General features: G+C 46.8%; 1 protein-coding gene across 4 annotated transcripts in view; it reads right to left on the reverse strand.

Annotated features, from left to right (window-relative positions):
* Eml1 (EMAP like 1) overlaps positions 1-18,616 on the reverse strand; it is a 177,355-nt gene that overhangs the window by 12,515 nt on the left and 146,224 nt on the right. For all 4 annotated transcript variants that reach the window (XM_052185097.1, XM_052185096.1, XM_052185098.1 and 1 more), the window contains 10 exons: positions 17,379-17,508; positions 14,528-14,677; positions 13,758-13,827; positions 11,848-11,958; positions 10,296-10,391; positions 8,536-8,670; positions 7,867-7,966; positions 6,614-6,768; positions 2,364-2,489; positions 2,033-2,164 (listed from right to left, as the gene is read on the reverse strand). In XM_052185097.1, the coding sequence (XP_052041057.1) occupies positions 2,033-2,164; positions 2,364-2,489; positions 6,614-6,768; positions 7,867-7,966; positions 8,536-8,670; positions 10,296-10,391; positions 11,848-11,958; positions 13,758-13,827; positions 14,528-14,677; positions 17,379-17,508 (1,205 nt within the window). The remainder of the gene's footprint in view (positions 1-2,032; positions 2,165-2,363; positions 2,490-6,613; positions 6,769-7,866; positions 7,967-8,535; positions 8,671-10,295; positions 10,392-11,847; positions 11,959-13,757; positions 13,828-14,527; positions 14,678-17,378; positions 17,509-18,616) is intronic.

Consider the following 18,616-nt stretch of genomic DNA (forward strand, 5'->3'; position numbering starts at 1 on the left):
TGGCTGCAGTGACCAGAACCCAGTGACAGGGGAACCAGAACCAGTCCTGGGCTGTTGGGAATACCAGCAGCTTTTTAGGGGAAGAAGGGATGGTCCTGGGTACTGCGAAAGGGCTGTTTCCTTATATGGGGTACGTGAGTTGTCAGAATACAAGCAACCTCACGAGGTTGTCTGAGGTTCGTGGCGGAATGATGGAACGACACAGCCTGGGTTTGGGGGTCTTGTGGCTGAGCCACTTACTTTTTATGTGTACAAGTGTTTGCCCTGCACGTATGTAAGCACATCAGCGTACATGCCTGGTAACCCCAGGGATCAGAAAAGGGTGTCAGATATCCTGAACTGGAGTCACAGATAGTTGCAAATTGTCATGTAGGTGCTGGGAACTGAACACAGGCCTCTGGAAAGCAGCTGGTGCCCTTAATTGTTGCAGGATCTTCCACATCCAATCATATTAGGGCAGTGGAAGGCCTGTGATTGGACAGGAAAAGGTAGAGCTAGGAGTTGGGGGTGGGGGACAGAGGTTGCAGGAGAAGGGAAGGGAACTGAAATGGCTTCATACGTGGGCCTGTGTGGCATTTACTAGCCACAAATAGCTATGTTTTTATAAGGTTAGAAATATTGGGATAACGCTTTCATCATCATCAATCGGCTCTAAATTGCTGTATTGGCATCTTGTAAATTGTGATTTTAAATATACATAAATCTAATTGGCTAACTAATCAAGCATTAAAAGTTACGCTTCTGGGGCTGGAGAGATGGCTCAGCGGTTAAGAGCACTGACTGCTCTTCCAAAGGTCCTGAGTTCAAATCCCAGCAACCACATGGTGGCTCACAACCATCCGTAATGAGACCTGAAACCCTCTTCTGGTGTGTCTGAAGACAGATACAGTGTACTTACATATAATAATAAATAAATATTAAAAAAAAAAACAGTTACGCTTCTACTGGGTAATTGGGGGGTGAGCTGGCAGACCGTGGGATATGTGGGCATTGTGGGAAAGTGAGATAAACTCTTGGGACCCCCGCCAGAGAGTTGGCCGAGCGGGGACTGGAAAGTGGGCAGGCCGGCAGATCACAGTAGTGTAGGCCTAAACCGAGGAGAGTATGAGGGCCCATTAGCGGGCTGGCAGGAGCCCTTTGGCCCGGTATGAGGTCTGCTATTGCCTTGCCCGCACTAGCTCGGGAATGTGCGGGTGGTCTTTTTTAATATTTCCCACAACACTTAAGCACAGGACCACCCCCAGCTCCCTCTTACTAACTCAGTGACCTTTCCAAATAACTCAGCCACTCCGTACCTCATCCTTTTGATCAACAGAGTCAGAGCAAAGCTAAGGTTCTTCAACCCGCAGGGCAAGATAGTGTAACACATTCACAGCCTGGGGTGCCAGCAGCACAGAAATACAAGCCTGATTTCCACACAGGGGAAGGGATTTTGATATGCTGATAAGAAATCTGTGTTTTCCCTGTGAAGTTCAAAAGGATGCTCTGTCTTTTTATTGTTATTATTATTATTGGTTTTGTAAGACAGGGTTTCTCTGTGTAGCCCTGGCTGTCCTGGAACTCACTCTGTAGCCCAGGCTGGCCTTGAACTCAGAAATCCACCTGCCTCGGCCTTCCAAGTGCTGGGATTACAGGCGTGCGCCACCACTGCCTGGCTGAATGCTCTGTCTTTGCCACCAAACTCCAGAGAGGGAGAAATGCAAGTGTATATCCTCAGTGTGGCTTGGAACCCTGTGTGAGATGTGCCGCTGCAGGGCACGGGGTATTCGCGGGGTTTCCTAGCAGTTTGGTCCACTAAGACTCTGCTCTCAGGAACCCTGACAACCCAGCTTGGAAACACTAACTTCCGCTGTTGTTGCTGCTGCTGCTGCTCAGAATAATTTGGGTAAGATTGCTCGAAACATTCTTAAAGGCAACGTAATTATTAAAAGGTAAAACACTGCCTTTAGACTTCTTATCACTGTTAGTTTCATACAAAGCACACCCCAGAGGAGTTTTTCGAGAAGACTGGAAATGCAGCGCGCACGCTCACCTCTATGACTTTGTCCCAGACCGGCCGGTGACCGACAGCGTCCCAGAGAGTGGCATGCTTGTCGTGCCCACAGGTCAGGAACTGGGGTTTGGAGGCATGGATGGCCAGGCCCCAGAGCTCGTCGGTGTGACCCTACAACAGAATCAGGGACTCTGAGACCCCAGCGTCACAGTGAGACCCCCGAAGGACTGTCTCACGAGCTCTTTCCTCCCAAGCTGAATTGTGACAGAAACCATGGCTCTGAAGCCCAAGGTCAGCGCACTGGGAAACTCACTTGCACCCATACAGATGGGGAAATGCAGGGGATTGCTGTTTGCCGAGCTGACGATACCTGAGTGATAGGTGTGAAGTCCCCTGACAAGGTGCCTTGCAGGACAAAGTTCCTAGTGGTGCCTATCAAGATGACATTGCCCTTCCCCTCAGCCACTGTCCGAATCGGGCCGAACTGCTCAGGAATCTGTGTAGGGGGAAAAGTCACATGCAAACAAAGATTTCATTCAATTGGTTTTGGGTTTTTGGGGTGTTGTTGTTGTTTTGCTTTTTTAAAAAAGAAGGTGTCATGATGTAGTTCAGGCTAGCCCTGAACTTACTTTGCAAGCTAGGCTGGCCTCAATCTCAGGTGATCCTCCCGATTCAGTCTCCCAAGTGCTAGGATTATGGATGTGCACCAGCATTTAGTTCAGGCATTAAAAATATTGGTATCATGTGATAGCTCTTATGATATTTATATACCATTATGTACACCCAGAAGAGGGACTCAGTTCTATAGAAACCACAGGCAGCTGCTGAGCAGGTGATCAAAATCCCAAATTACTCATGTGTACACACTCAGTGATATGCATGTATTTGTGTGTTGTGTATGCACACACATGTTTGCCTGATAGTGGTGCTAGAGGTTGACCCTAGCACCTCTTGAATCTAAGGCAAGTATTCAACTTTACTTTTTAAGCTGTAAACCTTTCTTTCTTTCTTTCTTTCTTTCTTTCTTTCTTTCTTTCTTTCTTTCTTTCTTTCTTTCTTCCTTTCTTTTGGTTTTTTTGAGACAGGGTTTCTCTGTGTAGTCCTGGCTGTCCTGGAACTCACTCTGTAGACCAGGCTGGCCTCGAACTCAGAAATCTGCCTGCCTCTGCCTCCTGAGTGCTGGGATTAAAGGCATGTGCCAGCACTGCCTGGCATAAACATTTCAAGTATCTTAAATGACGAGGAAGAATGAAGTCTTAGCAGGGCATAATGGCCTGTAATCACAGCACTGGGGAGGCAGAGGTGGGCAGATTTTCATGAGTTTGAAGCCAGCCTGGTCTGTATAGTGAGTTCCAGGTCAGCCAGGGATAGAGAGACCCTGTCTCAAAAACAATAACCAAAACCCAAAGCCAACCAACCAAACAAAACAAAACAAAAAACAAGCAACAACAACAACAACAAACCTTTTCTTAAAACTAAATTTTTAAGATTTATTTATTTATTTCATGAATGTGGGTACACTGTTACTCTCTTCAGACACACCAGAAGGCAGCATTGGATCCCATTACAGATGGTTGTGAGCCACCATGTGGTTGCTAAGAATTGAACTTGAAACCTCTGGAAGAGCAGTTGGTGCTCTTGAACCATCTCTCCATCCCAAAACTATTTTTTGACAAGAAAAAAAAGTTTGATGAGGAATGTGATAGTCTATCCTTTACTTGTTAGGCAAATTGCTTCAGTAGTTAATAAGATGTGAGAAGTGTCAGAATTCCCAAAACTTCCTTTAACTTCAAAGCAGTCCTCGAGCAGGGTCATGCACATGTTGATAAGTGTGTGTGTGTGTGTGTGTGTGTGTATGTGTGTGTGTTTGTGTGTGTGTATGTGTATTTATGTGTGTGTATGTGTATATGTATGTGTGTGTATATGTGTATGTGTGTTTATGTGTGTTTATGTGTGTGAATATGTGTCTCTGTGTGTGCGTATGTGTATATGTAGTGTGTATGGGTGCATGTATATGTGTGTATGTGTGTGTATGTGTGTATGTGTGTGTGTATGTATGTGTATGTGTGTGTGGGGGTGTACTGTGGGGGAGACAATCAGAATGCACCTCTCAGGGACAATTCTGTCTGCTAAAGTAAAGCAGGTTCTTCTTTCACTACAGTAAGAAGGAGAACCGTGGGGCTGTCCCCGAGAGAGGACCGGGTGAGAAGTAGCCCGCCCTGCCACATGGTCTCTACCGGCGGTCTGTGTGTTGGCAGAGACTGAGCTGGTGAGCTGGCGCAAGCCTGAACTTCTCCTAGTGCTTAGGAGGCTGAGCTGGGGGCTGGGAGGGGGCTGGGAGTCTGAGACTGGTCTGGGCTGCAGAGTAGATTCTACATCACAAAAAGCAGGACGAAGCTTGGGAGAGCTCACACTGCTAAGTGCTCGCTGTGCAAGCGCAAGGATCCCTGCTTGGTTTCTGGAACCCAGGGAAAAGCCAGAAGTGGTCAGGTGGTGGTAGAGCACGCTTTTAATCCCAGCACTTGAGGTAGATCTCTTGAGTTTGAGGCCAGCCTGGTCTATAGAGTGAGTTCCAGGCAGCCAGGGCTACACAGAGAAACCCTGCCTCAAAAAACAAAAAAAACAAAACAAAAAAAAAAAAAGAAAGAAAGAAAGAAAGAAAGAAAGAAAGAAAGAAAGAAAGAAAGAAAGAAAGAAAGAAAGAAACAACAACAAAAAAGCAAGCAAACAAACACCAACCAACGAAACCAGAACAAAACAAACAAAACCACAAAACAAAGCAAAAAATCCGGATGTGGGAGCAAGGACTTGTACTCCCAGCACTGCGTTTACAGAGTGGGTGGGCAGATCCCAGGGGCCTGCAGTCAGCAGCCTGGACAAATAAGCTCTGTGAGATGCCGTCTCAAAGAATGAAGAGGCTGGCTCCTGAGGGAAGGCGCCAGACGCTTCCACGTGCGTGCACACACAGTCGAATGCACACTCACACACACATAAACATACAAACAAATACAAAAGTAACTTTTTTTTTACTTGGTTTTTTTCAAGACAGGGTTTTTTCTGTATAGCCCTGGCTGTCCTGGAACTCACTCTGTAGACCAGGTTGGCCTCGAACTCAGAAATCCGTCTGCCTCTGGTTCCCAAGTGCTGGGATTACGGGCCACCACCACCCAGCTTGTAACTTCTTTTTTAAAAAGAAAAGTTACAAAGAAGAAAAGGCGTGACATCCTGTGAGGCAGAAGAGCTGCGGGTGAGTGACAACATCTAGGGCACCAGAGAGGCTCATTTCTCCTTCACCGCCTTTTTCTTCTTTTGGTTTTTGTTTGGAGATGGAGGGGTGTCTCTGCATAGCCCTAGCTGTCCTGGAACTCTCACTGTAGCTCAGGCTGATCTTGAACTCATAGAGATCCTCCAGCCTCTGCCTCTGCCTCTAATGTGCTGAGTCTTACTGAGACATAGATGGCAAATAAAAACTGTATATCTTTAAAATATACCCACGATGTTTTGACAAATATATCCAGAACTCAGAAGACTGAAGAAGAATATTGCTGTGAGTCTGGGGCTAGCCTGGACTACATAATGAGAGCTTAAGGTCACCCTGGACTATATAGTAAGAAAAAAAAAGTTACCAAGATTAAGGTCTTCACGAGCAGTTGGGGAGATGCTCCATGGGTAAGAGGGCACAATCACAAACACTAGGACCCGAGTACAGATCTCTAGCACCTATGGCCCCAGCGCAGGTGTAGGTGGAGACAGGAGGATAGCTGGGGCTAGGCTGGCTCCAGGTTCACTGAGAGACCCTGTCTCAACAGACTAAGGAGGAGAGTGAATGAAGCGGACACCTGACACCCTCGACTGGCCTCCACAAGAGTGTTCATGAGTGTGCATGGGAATACATACATTCCACATGCACTACACTCTCACACACAAACATATAAAGACGTAATACCAAATCATCATGGAAGGGGGGGCTGCGGGTACATGAAAGCCTTTCTCCACCAAGCAGCCACTAGAACCACAACGTCACACTGCCCTAAGCAGTGGCACGAACAAGCAGTGTGAGACTCGGAAGCTGGACAAACCCTACCTTGGAAATCCTCCATCCTACATAGATAGGGATGGAGTGTTAGCCCCACACTGGTGCCAGTTTCCCAGCCTGCCTGCTCATAGCCCGGAGCGAGCGGAGAAAACCTCAGGGAGGCTGCTGGGAGTCAGGCTTCTCCCCTCAGGCTCCGGGGGGAAAACAGGCTGCTGTCTAGGTCTTGGGTGGTAAAATGAACCACAAAGGAAGGAAAGTGTTGGGAAGCAAGCTGTCCCGACACACCCGGTTCATGGAGATGCTATATGCACGCAGCATGCTGGATATTAGAGAAAGAGAGGTTCTAGTGATAAATCTAACCAGCCGTAAGAGTGCCTATATTACAACAATGTTCCAAACAGGAAGTGTTGGATACCTTCAAATTCTTTTCTTTTACTTGTAAATAGACTGCCTCTATGACTTTTCTAAGATTGTTGCCACCGTAAAAATTCATCTATTTTTCCCCCTCACAACTCTGAGCCAATCCACACCACCAGCAAAGGTATCAGACTAACAGGTGCAGCAGGGTCCACGCTGTGGCTTACCTCTGCTTTGTGAAGTTTTTGATAGTTTCCGTTCCAGGAAATGAGCCGCCGGTCCTTCCCTCCTCCGGACACCAGCGTGCCGTCTCTCAGCATACAAAGTGCAAAAATGCCGCCCTCGTGGGCCCCTTGAACTGCATAGCTTATCCGATTTGTACCTAAACACGCCAGGAAAACCACCGTTATCTTGAGCAGAATCAGATGGCTAGCCTCTGACCACTGCTTTGTTTAAAGGTGTTACGGTAAGTTGTGTCATTATTTTAATACATTCCTAGGAAGGACTTGAATTTTTGATGCTCTCAGAGTCCCAACATGCATGAACTGGTTCGTCCTATGATTGAGAAAAGTATAAATAATGTCATGGGAGCTGTGTGGCGGGGAACATGGACTCTGCGTGTACACCCTGCCTTCTCCCCACTGGGCGACGTCCCTGGACCAGTAGCTGTTCCTCTCCGCTCCACACTTAGTGGAATGTGGTTACTGATGACCTTTCAGAGTTCTTCTAAACTCTGAAATGGACATTGCTACAGTAGGTGCCAAGAACAGGAGGGAAACAAAAATCCCCTCCCCTTCTGATGTAACATCAGGCAGTCTATGTTTCCCTTCTTTGTCAGACCCAACTCTGAGACCCAGAAAGACAGGAAGGTGTATCTTCCCGAACCAAGAAGACGCTCATGACTTCTCACTGGACTTATCTAACGCTTCTTCTCCGACTGAGGTTCTCCATTCTCTAACTGTAAGACAATTTGGGTCTGATCTGTATGTGTGCGGCTCATCCGAGCTGACCTGTGCGCATGCGTCACGGCCGAGCTGACCTGTGCGCATGTGTCACGGCTGAGCTGACCTGTGCGCATGCGTCATCATCTGTATTGGCGCTCCTAGCATTCCAGAAACGTCTGTCAAATGCTATGTGGATCAGAAGTGACCCACATATGTCAGAGCTATATAGCCATTAATAACTTCTGCGTTATAATTTGGTAACAGCTCTTCCAGCAAAGTGATTAACTTTATCATAGTATCCTAACCTTAAAAAGCCGTTGACAATGTTATACACAAAGTTAGGGACTCTTAACATTCCCCAGTTTTCTTCTGCTTTATGGTTTCATTAAAATCACACAAACACGCCTGTATAACTGGGAATTTAGCGGTTGTCCTGTTCGTAATTCCAATAGCTCATTTCTATAAACCCCACCTCCAATGTCTTAGTTACCACATGACCAAAAACATCAAATGACTTTAGAAGAACTGCTCATTACCTTTTCCCCACACCAAGATGTTGCCACTTGAATCTCCAGTAATGGTGTCACCGTTTTCAGAAAATGTCACGCAAAGGACAAACTTTGGCTTCTCTTGCTTCTGTAGAATGCAGGAAGTGAGCACAGGCGTGTTATTGGCTGAAGACACCCTTTTATTTGTGTTGATAAGTTAGAGTCCCATCAACCCTAGTTGGATGGTGTCAGCCTCTGGAGTCGGGAGCTTTTAGTTTGATGTACTGTTGGGAGACATGTCTTTCCAGATTACTTGCTCTAAGAGAAAGAAATTTCGGGCAACTCTGTGGCTGGGGAATCCCAAAGCTGCAGGCAGTTTAAGCAGGGTGGTGTTAAGGGGTGCATGAGGGATGTGCTATGCTGACAAGCTTTCAGAATGATGGGACCTTAGCAAAGCCAGGTTGCTGGTCCCTAGCAACCAGTGCCCTGTCCTGGGGCTCCTTGTAGCTAGCTGCCTCACCAGGAGGTCCGGGGAGATCCTCAAGACTGGAGGACTTCACAACTTCACAGGGAACTCCCGAAAAGCGTCATTTTTTCCCCTACACTCTCATGTTTATCACTAAAACAATCACCGGGACTGAAGTATCTCAGGACTCCCTCAGAACCCAGCCCCTCACAGGCGCCATGCGGGAAAACTGAACACCAGGTGCAGTTTACCTCAAACAACCCTTGCTTCTTGTTAAGGGAATTTCCTTCTAGGGTCCAAAAGTAGAGATGTGACTTCCCGCAGGTGACGATGATATTGGTGTCTGTGGGGTGGAAGTCCGCAGCAAATACTGCTTCATTCGAACACTTTAGACAAAACAAAGCAGAGTATCAAATGCCGCATGCAGGCCTCTTGCAAAGCTGACTGAAACTGTCCAAGCGGGGCACCGAGCCTCTCAAGCCCCACCATCTCCAGCGTCACGGTTATTCTGGCTGCCGCCTGTTTCCCTCCGTCTTCTGCTGAGTGGCCGGAAGCCAGATGCCAGCAAGGACCAAGAAGGCAGCTTTGCAACTGGCTGAGCCCTGGGATCGCTCCTTGGGTGGCACCCAAGGGTGGCACCCCCTCCCCCTTCCTAGTGACCGGGATCCCTATGGAGGTCCCAGGACTCTGCATGTCCCGAAGCCCCATGATCCTGCCTTATGCAGCGGCTGCCCAGATCCCCCAGTTCTCTTCCTTCTGAATCACGACCTGAGGCTCAGGACTCAGTTTGGGGTCCCAGGAGGTGGCTCTCTGGCAGCCGCTTCAGCAGCCCTCAAGTCACTGCCTGACTTCCAGGCAGGTGTTCTGGTCTGCCGCACCTAGCCCTGACTATTGCTTGTATGTAATAATTCGATTCTACGTTGTTTTTTTCTTTTTTCTTTTCTTTTCTTTTCTTTCCTTTCCTTTCCTTCTTTTCTTTTTTTTTCTTTCTTTCTTTCTTTCTTTTTTTTTTTTTTTGGTTTTTTGAGACAGGATTTCTCTGTGTAGCCCTGGCTGTCCTGGAACTCACTCTGTAGACCAGGCCGGCCTCGAACTAAGAAATCCGCCTGTCTCTGCCTCCCAAGTGCTGGCATTAAAGGTGTGCGCCACCGCCACCGCCACCGCCACCGCCACCACCACCACCACCACTGCCGCCCGGCTCAATTCTACGTTCTTAATCCTGGCTGGTCCTTTGCCCCTGGCTGCTTCTAACCTGGCATGCAGGGTGAAGAACATACATCTCTGTTGGCAATGTTAGAGGACAGGGAAGGTCAGGCCAGGAGACACATCTGATTAGAACACCTGTCTGTATGCTGGACACTAGACAGAAAGCTGGGTAGCTAAGGCTGTCTGAGAGCAACCTCCCGTAAGGTAATGAGGCTGTCTGAGCAAAGATGGCTGACTGATGGTTTCCCTGGGATTACATAAGTCAGGTTAACCAAGGCCAACGGATGCCAAGAAGAGAAACAAGAAGCAGGATCTATGAAAGTAGGAGTCTGGGGCTGCTCTTGACAGAGGGAACCCTGAGAGAGCTACAGGTGTGGTAATTCAACACCCTGGGTCAAGTGGACTTGAGGCAGAGTCCTGACCTCAGGGGTGCTGCAGTCCATGTCTCCTGCAGCCTTACAGATTGGCAGGTGCTGAGCTCGCCTCAGGCACTGACCACCTCAGCACTGCTCTGGGTGGCAGCCCAGCACACAGTGAGTGCCTGGGTTTGTTGTATGGATAAAAGTGAGTTAAGAAGTACAGAATGATTGCAATTAATTAAACGATTAAAATAACCAGGGTTGCACTATAAAATAAGGAGAACAAAGAATTCCACAGACCCTGGAAGTTGGGAACTACCCCAGCAGGTCTTAGGCAGGGTCTCACAAGGGAAGAGAGATAGAAAGGAGATCTGAAAGGAAGGCTTATTCCTGGGGTGAGGACCGTGGGTGGCCCTGGGACACTGCAGTGAGTGGCTTGTGCAAACCTTCACATCCGCCAGTCTCTCTTCTTTCTGCCAATCCCACACAGACAGCACGTGGTCATTGGAGTCATCCACAGCGCAGAGGTGGCTTCCTCCGTTCTGCCAAGAAAAAAAGATTCACAGGAAGACTGCACTAAAACTACAGTGGGACCAACATGATTAAAAATGATCCTTGATTTTACTTTTTGTTTTGTTTTGTTTGAAACAGGGATTATTTGTGAAAGTAGTCCTGGCTGTCCTAGAACTAGCTCTGTCGACCAAGGTGGGCCTCAAACTTGTAGAGATCTGCCTGCTTCTGCCTCCCCAGTACTGGGATTAAAGGCGTGCACCACCACCACCTGTGATTATTTTACTTTTTAAAAAATGTGTATTGGTGTTTTTGCTTGCCTATATTTCTGTGTAAGGGTGTCAGATCCCCTGAAACTAGAGTTACAGACAGTTGTGAGCTGCCATGTGTGTGCTGGGAATTGAACCCAGGTCCTTTGGAAGGTCAGCATTCTTAACCGCTGAACCATCTCTCTATCCCTTTTAATTTTCCTTGTAATAAAGAGCGCATTACAGTACTGGGTAAAGAGCTCAGTTGGTAAAGAGCTTGCTGCCCAAGCCTGAGGACCCAAGTTCGATCCCCAGGACCCACAGCTGGGTTGTGGTGGTATGCACTCTATGGCAATGCTGGGGATGCAGAGGCAGGCGGATCCTTAGAGGTTTCTAGCCAACCGCCTGGCTTGAACAGAGACCTCAGGTCTCAATCAAAGACACCGTCTCGAAAACAAAGTGAAGAACAACAGAAGAGGTTGACTGTGGCCTCTGCATGAACACACATGCACACTCACCCCCACCATGAGCACCTGCACATACACCTACCCCCAACACACACAGTACTGGCTGCTGTTGTGTGTCCACTTGACAGAGGCTGGAGTTATCACAGAGAAAGGAGCTTCAGTTGGGGAAGTGCCTCCATGAGATCCAGCTGTGGGGCATTTTTTCAATTAGTGATCAAGGGGGGAGGGCCCCTTATGGGTGGTGCCATCTCTGGGCTGGTAGTCCTGGGTTTTATAAGAGAGCAGGCTGAGCAAGCCAGGGGAAGCAAGCCAGTAAGAAACATCCCTCCATGACCTCTGCATCAGCTCCTGCTTCCTGACCTGCTTGAGTTCCAGTCCTGACTTCCTTTAGTGATGAACAGCAACATGGAAGTGTAAGCTGAATAAACCCTTTCCTCCCCAACTTGCTTCTTGGTCATGATGTTTGTGCAGGAATAGAAACCCTGACTAAGACACACATCAAGTGTCCGTTATATCAGCGATGAGGAACAAATACTTCATTGTTTTGGGGCAGGCTTTCCGGCCAGGCCCATGGCTCCTTTAGGATCACATGCAGAGCAAAGCACAAGAGCAGTAAATAAACAGGGACGTTTGGTGTGAGCATGCACGTGGAGGCGCGAGTGTGACTAAGTCACCGAATGAAGTGGTGTGCTGGGCTAGCCTTGAGAAAGGCTGCAAGCCTGGTGGCTAGAAGTGTTTGGGTGAAGTGTGTCCCCGTACATTCTCATACTTACAGATTTTGAGAATGCGATGCAGGTGACAGCCCGGTCAAAGAAGCCTGTTCCAATGACATGTAGAGTGCTCAGTGTCACGGAGTCCCAGATGCGCACGTGTGGCGGCAGTTGCTGTTTGGAAAGAATATGGCTGTCATGTGTGACCGTCACTTAATTACTTCTCTTTACCTTGGAACCATAAAATTATTCTGACAGTGACTTCGATTTTGCCACACAAAAAGTCTTTTTCTGCACTTGAGGACTCCACCCAAGAAAACATTCGCAGGGACATAAGGAGGCCCCCCGGGGCCGTGAACCACTGAGGCGTAGGGAGAAAGAAGGCTTTCAAGTTTTAAACTTTGGCTATGCACTCTCCAGCACCCACACCCGAGGAACCGACATGCCTTTTGCATATCTGCATTTCTCTAAATTTTAGAAATGACATTTTACCAAAGATAGCGCCATAGTGCAGTCATCAGGAAAGGGCCTGGCCCTGTGCCTGGCATGCAGGCACGCGATAGGTAAACCTTATTCTTGCTTAGCCTTGTCTCCAAATACCCAGGCACCAGCATGGGGCCTCTCTGGGTTTCTTCACAGGTCAAATATATATATATATATATATATATATATATATATATATATATGCTCAGACAGTTGTAAATGTTTCTTTGGTTCTAAGAAAGGATTCAATTCCAATGCCAAAAAGGGAAATACACTTTTGTGCCACTAGAGGGCGGAAGAAACAGTTCGTTCTAATTTCAAAGAGTTCTTCCAGGCTTCCCTTCCTTTTAAAACCATGAACAACTGCTCCTTATGTGAGTTTACATAACAGCAGCTTGGTTTCTGTTATCACTCTTTGCAAGTGTGGAACACTCCTGGAGAACAGCATAAAACCCAGGGCTAAAATTTGACATCGCAAAAACATCTGTTCAGATAAGATAGCATTTTCTAGGCAGATACACATTGATAAAAATGGAGGTTCCTGTCCTGATGAGTTTTACACGGGGCAAAGCTGTACCAACAGGGACCTAAAAGGCTGTAAGAGTTTTGGAAAAACAGGACAATCACTGGTGATCGCCAGCTTGGAGGTCTTCTATCTGTCAGGCTGCACCGTCCTCACCTCTTTCCTTACGAGCCAGACGGAAGGCTTGCTAAAGCGCTCGCAGAGTTTGCCCGAAGCTCTCAGGAGCCTCTGTGATCAGCACAAGGCATGAAGCCCACTCACTGAGGAAATAAATGGGCTGGCGGGCACCCTGAGTCAAGGACGCCTGTATGTAACGTATGGTTACTTGGTGATTTGAACTCTGCTTCTTAGATTGATATATTTTCATGTTGATCATGTATGGAAATAAGAATTTCAGGAATTAATCAATTCCAAAGAATTAATTGATTCTTTGATAAGATGTTGCTATCTTAAGGTGTTGTCTCTGCTGTGTGTATCTTTTAAAGCTTTATTTATTTATATGTAAGTACACTTTAGCTGTCTTCAGACACTCCGGAAGAGGGTATCAGATCTTGTTATAGATGGTTGTGAACCATCAATCATGTGGTTGCTGGGATTTGAACTCAGGACCTTTGGAAGAGCAGTCAGTGCTCTTAACCGCTAAGCCATCTCTCCAGCCCCTGGTGTGTGTATTTTTAAAGACCGTGTCTTGTTACATAGCCTGCAGACCTGCCTGCCTCAGCCTCCTGAGCTCTGGCATTACAGATGTGTACCATGCCAACCACTGGCAATGCTATTTAAAAAACTGGTTGAAGTTAAGGGTAGCTCAGGGGTTGGGTGCCAGGGGGTGTGGGAGCTTCTGGTGAGGACTCAATGGTTCTCAGATGCTGCAGCTACAATGACCAGGCAGATTCGTCATCAGCAATGTCATCAGGAGGTTGTTGCCAGGTCCTTACCCAAGGTCAGAAAGACAGGGAGCAAACCTCACCTTTCCATCCTTAGAGGTGCCCGCCACTTGTCCTGTTGCTATGGTGATCCTGTCAGGATGGACCGCTAGGCTAAAACGAGATAATTATCAGACAAGGTGGGTGTTACTTCTACAATCTTCTAAAAGTTTAAACGCGAGAAATCCGTACTGCCTAGCTTCTCACACACTCACCCCAAGCTTCCCCAAACATCCCAACTACCTCAGCCAGTAAATGCTATTTCATTCATCAGAATGCCCAACTTCCTCTCGGAACCTTCCAAACTTAGGGAAAGGCATCCTTTGTTGGGAAAATACTATTTCCATCTCAGAACCACTGACTTAGTCGTCACCCCTTCCTACAAGTCACTTTGGGGTGTGTTAATTAGGAAAGGAGTCCCGTCTTATGTCAGTAGGACCAGGAATCCATCTACCCACTGCAAAGTCTTCCCTAAGCTATATGATGACCTGTAGGTGTGGCTGACTCAGACCTGCAGAGACAGCAAAGCGGGTTTTCTAAAGTTAAAGATCGAATTTGAAGTCTTTAACACCCACGATCTTAAGAGCGTTTTCCCTCAGATAATCTGGTCACATAGAAGTACAGTTAGGACAGAGCGCTGCCATGAACCGGCCAGCAGAATTAGGAAGCCCAAAGACAACACAGAGAGCAGAGCTATGCCCTGTCTGCCTTCAGAGCCCTGTACCACCCCACCCCTGGCTTGTGCCCTGATGCTGAATTCTTGTGCCTAAGGCTAGCTCACCCATGTTGTGCCGACATCTTTGTGGGAACTCACCACTTGACGTCATCATTGTGGCCCGCGTAATGCCTCTGCAGCTGTTCCTCCACATTGTAAAGCACCACGACAGACGCGATGAAGTACACGGTCTCCCCGGTCGGGAGCAAGTACAGGTTATTGCGACAGTCCCGCCCCCGGTACCCGTAGCTTAGCGTGTGTCAAGATGAAAATCCTTTGCTTTTAAGAGCTGGAGAGTTACCACTTCATCCAACAGGCATAATAACGATGTGCAAAGGTTCCTATCGGCTTAACCAACTTAGACAACGCTGAACTGAAAACTGCCGGGTGTAGGGGTGTGGGTCTGTGATTCTAAACGGAGCTCTGTGAGCTCCAGGTCACGGAGGGCTGCATGGTGAGAGAGACCCTGTCTCAAACACACAACGACAACAACATGTAATACATTCTGACACCCTGCCTAATAGACCTTAGTAACTATCTAAAATAAAATGATAAGTACTCAGTAATAATATGAAGGCAACATTTGCCGATTAAACCCAGGGCTATTCTTCTGCTAGGCAAGTGCTCTACCACTGTGCTTGAGAAGGTGATCAGTGTGTAGCCCAGACTCGCTTCAGCTCAGACCTTCCTGCCTCCGCCTCCCTTGCTCTGGCTACACACCGTGTCTGGTGGGAACACATTTTTTTTTTTTTCATTTACAGCATGAAGACTTGTTTTATTTTTAGAAGCTATTGAGCCACACAGGAGTCTGCTTTTACTGTCTGCAATCTAGGAGCTAAATCTTTTGTTGTTTTGGTTTTTTGTTTTGTTTTGTTTTGTTTTGTTTGAGACACGGTTTCTCTGTATAGCCCTGGCTGTCCTGGAACTCACTCTGTAGACCAGGCTGACCTCGAACTCAGAAATCTGCCTGCCTCTGCCTCCCAAGTGCGGGGATTACAGGCATGCGCCACCACTACCCAGCTAAATTTTTTTTTTTATTAAACGTCACTTAAAAACGATACAAGTACTTATAAAGAATACAAATGTCACTTGAATGTAACAAAAGTTTCAAAATTAATTTACCTTTAATTGTTAATTACGTCAATGAATTAACTAATGGTGCCCAAACATTTTAGGGATAATTATCAGCGTTTTTAAAATCTTGTTACACCTCACTTGTTGTGTGTCTGCACTTGAGCATGCGGGCACAGGTGCCACTTGTAGAAGTGGGGTCGGAGGATAAATTTGCACAAGGTGGCTCTCTCCTTCCATCAAGTGGGTCCCGGAGACTGAACTCAGGACTTCGGGCTTTTCAGCAGGCACCTGTAGCCACTGAACCTTCTCAATCACCTAGTGTTAAAAATTTAACACGTGCACTTTAAAAGCAAAGTGTTAGCTGGGCGGTGGTGGCGCACGCCTGGAATCCCAGCACTCTGGGAGGCAGAGGCAGGCGGATTTCTGAGTTCGAGGTCAGCCTAGTCTACAGAGTGAGTTCCAGGACAGCCAGGGCTACACAGAGAAACCCTGTCTCGAAAAAAATCAAAAGCCAACCCCCCAAATAAATAAATAAATAAAAATAAAAAATATAAAATCAAAGTGTTATTTGAACTTGAGTGTAAAAAAAAAAATAACCTGGCCAAAATGCCATTTATTTGAAGAGCAGTTTTTCTTGTCTTACGTCTTTTAAAGCACAAATAAGGAAGCATTCTTTGAACGATATTTTTCTGGATTAGATTTTTTAAAAAATTATTTAAAGAAGAGGCAGATTCCTTCCATGGCATGGGCCAAAATCGATGGCCAAACAACTTCTAATCTTTTGATTTCCATGAACATGATTCTATAATCTCAGTTAATAATTCTTGTCAGTGAAGGCTCGGCAGTGCCAACTTAAATCAGCATGTTGGGATTGTCTTAGCCTGACATTCATCAGCGGGTGGCAGGCAATCACTATAAATTTGATGTAGAGTCTTTGTAGACAGAGAAGGCTGCTGCAGCCTCCCCCATGATGGAAATGAGGCCAGAGCATTACCCAACAGGGACTGACTACTGCTCTATGGGGAAGGGTAAGCTCATGCCTATAACCCCAGCATTCAGGAGTCTGAGGCAGAAGCATTGCTGTGAGTTAAAGGCTAGGCTCATAGTAAGACCCTGTTTCAAAAAAAAATCAAGAACAACAAACAAATGGTTTGTTTGTTGAAATCATGACCATCGGAGTTCTGACGTTTACCCAATTGTACTGGCTGGTTTTGTGTGTCAACTTGACACAGGCTGGAGCTATCACAGAGAAAGGAGCCTCCCTTGAGGAAATGCCTCCATGAGATCCAGCTGTAAGGCATTTTCTCAATTAGTGATCAAGGGGGGAGGGCCCCTTGTGGGTGGGGCCATCCCTGGGCTGGTGCTCTTGGGTTCTATAAGAGAGCAGGCTGAGCAAGCCAGGGGAAGCAAGCCAGTAAGAAACATCCCTCCATGGCTTCTGCATCAGCTCCTGCTTCCTGACCTGCTTGAGTTCCAGTCCTGACTTCCTTTGGTGATGAACAGCTATGTGGAGGTGTAAGCTCAATAAACCCTTTCCTCCCCAACTTGCTTCTTGGTCATGATGTTTTGTTCAGGAGTAGAAACCCTGACTAAGACACCAATTTTGATTATTTTCACAGAGGCATGCTGCTTCTCTGTGACAGACAGGCCTGTCACTCATATTCCCTGGCACCCAAACCATCTGTACAATGATCATTTCCGTGGCGTCCTTTTGGTTAGACAGTGGGTACACATTTGAACAGGAACCACAATCCTGAGAACCTGCCTCTCCTACACAGCCACGTCTGAAATTTTAAGCTAATCATAAAATATTGAACTTTTATAAATCTTTCACCGGGAGTCACCGCTGAAAATCTGATCAACGAGTAAAGGATACACCCACTCCAGCTTCAACCGCTTGGTCGGTAATTCAGCTTTTGCTTCCAAACTGTAAGAGTCCACTTGGTCTTTGGGCATGTACATGGTGACGGGGCGGCCTCGGAGAAACATTTTTACATATCCCTCTTCTACAAAAACAAATGAAGGCGTCAGTGGCATACCTTGGCACTCTGAAAGCAAACACCACAGTCAGGTTAGCCTGTCGGGCACACAAGTGGCTGTCTCCCTTGTGCACCTTAAAAGACTTTTTTTTATAAGTGCATTTACTTATCTAACGTGTTGATTGGTACAGGAGTCATATGGCACTTGTGATGGTCAAAGAATGACTTTGGGGCGTTGGTTCTCTGCTTGCACACGTAAGACTCGGAATCAAACTCACTCAGTCAGCTTTACCTGCTGATCCATCTCTCTGCTCCCTCCTCCCCACCCCCACCCCCATGTCCTTTTCAATTAGTTTTCCAGAGGAAACGAAACCCAACACACAAGGGCTGGAGAGATGGCTCAGTAACCACTGTGTGGAAAGTGTAAGTTGAATAAACTTTACTGCTTTCCAGGGGACCCAGGTTGGGTTTTCGGCACCCGTGTCAGGTGGCTAACAACTCTCTAAGAGATCTGCTGCCCTCCTCTGGCCTCCTTGGGTATTTGGATACATGTGCACGGAGACACACATGTATGTAACTAAAAATTAAATTAAATTAAAAATGGAATGCAAAATTAGATATCTTGAAACAAAAGTTTGTGTTGTTTTTGACCTTCTCACTCAGGTTCAGAGCATCCAGAGGAACTTGTAAAAAGTCTGAGTGAGATTCCAACAGTCATTTCCTGTGACATCCTGGTGCAGGCACGTTACCGTCAGAAGAAAATGTGCCATGGAGAGTCACAAGTAATGAAGAAACCCACGTTATTACTGAGTCCAACTCAGTGTCATACATCAACATATACAAACTCAGTATCAAAAAAATCTTTTGATATTTAAATTGACTTGTTATATGAATGTAAAATATAATTCCATGCATCTTTTACTCTGTACAGTTCTTGAGTATGCAAAGAATGCTAAGTCAGCAGAAATGCATGCAAGGATGCAATTAGAAGGCTAAATAATATTTTTGTACATTTTTGTGGGTTTCTCTGTGTAACCCAGGCTGTCTTGGAACTCACCCCGTAGACCAGGCTGGCCCCAAACTTGGAGATCTGCCTGCCTCTGCCTCCCTAGTGCTGGGATTAAATGCATGAGAC

Source organism: Apodemus sylvaticus, chromosome 6, assembly GCF_947179515.1.
Source record: "Apodemus sylvaticus chromosome 6, mApoSyl1.1, whole genome shotgun sequence".
Taxonomy (NCBI): Eukaryota; Metazoa; Chordata; class Mammalia; order Rodentia; family Muridae; genus Apodemus; species Apodemus sylvaticus.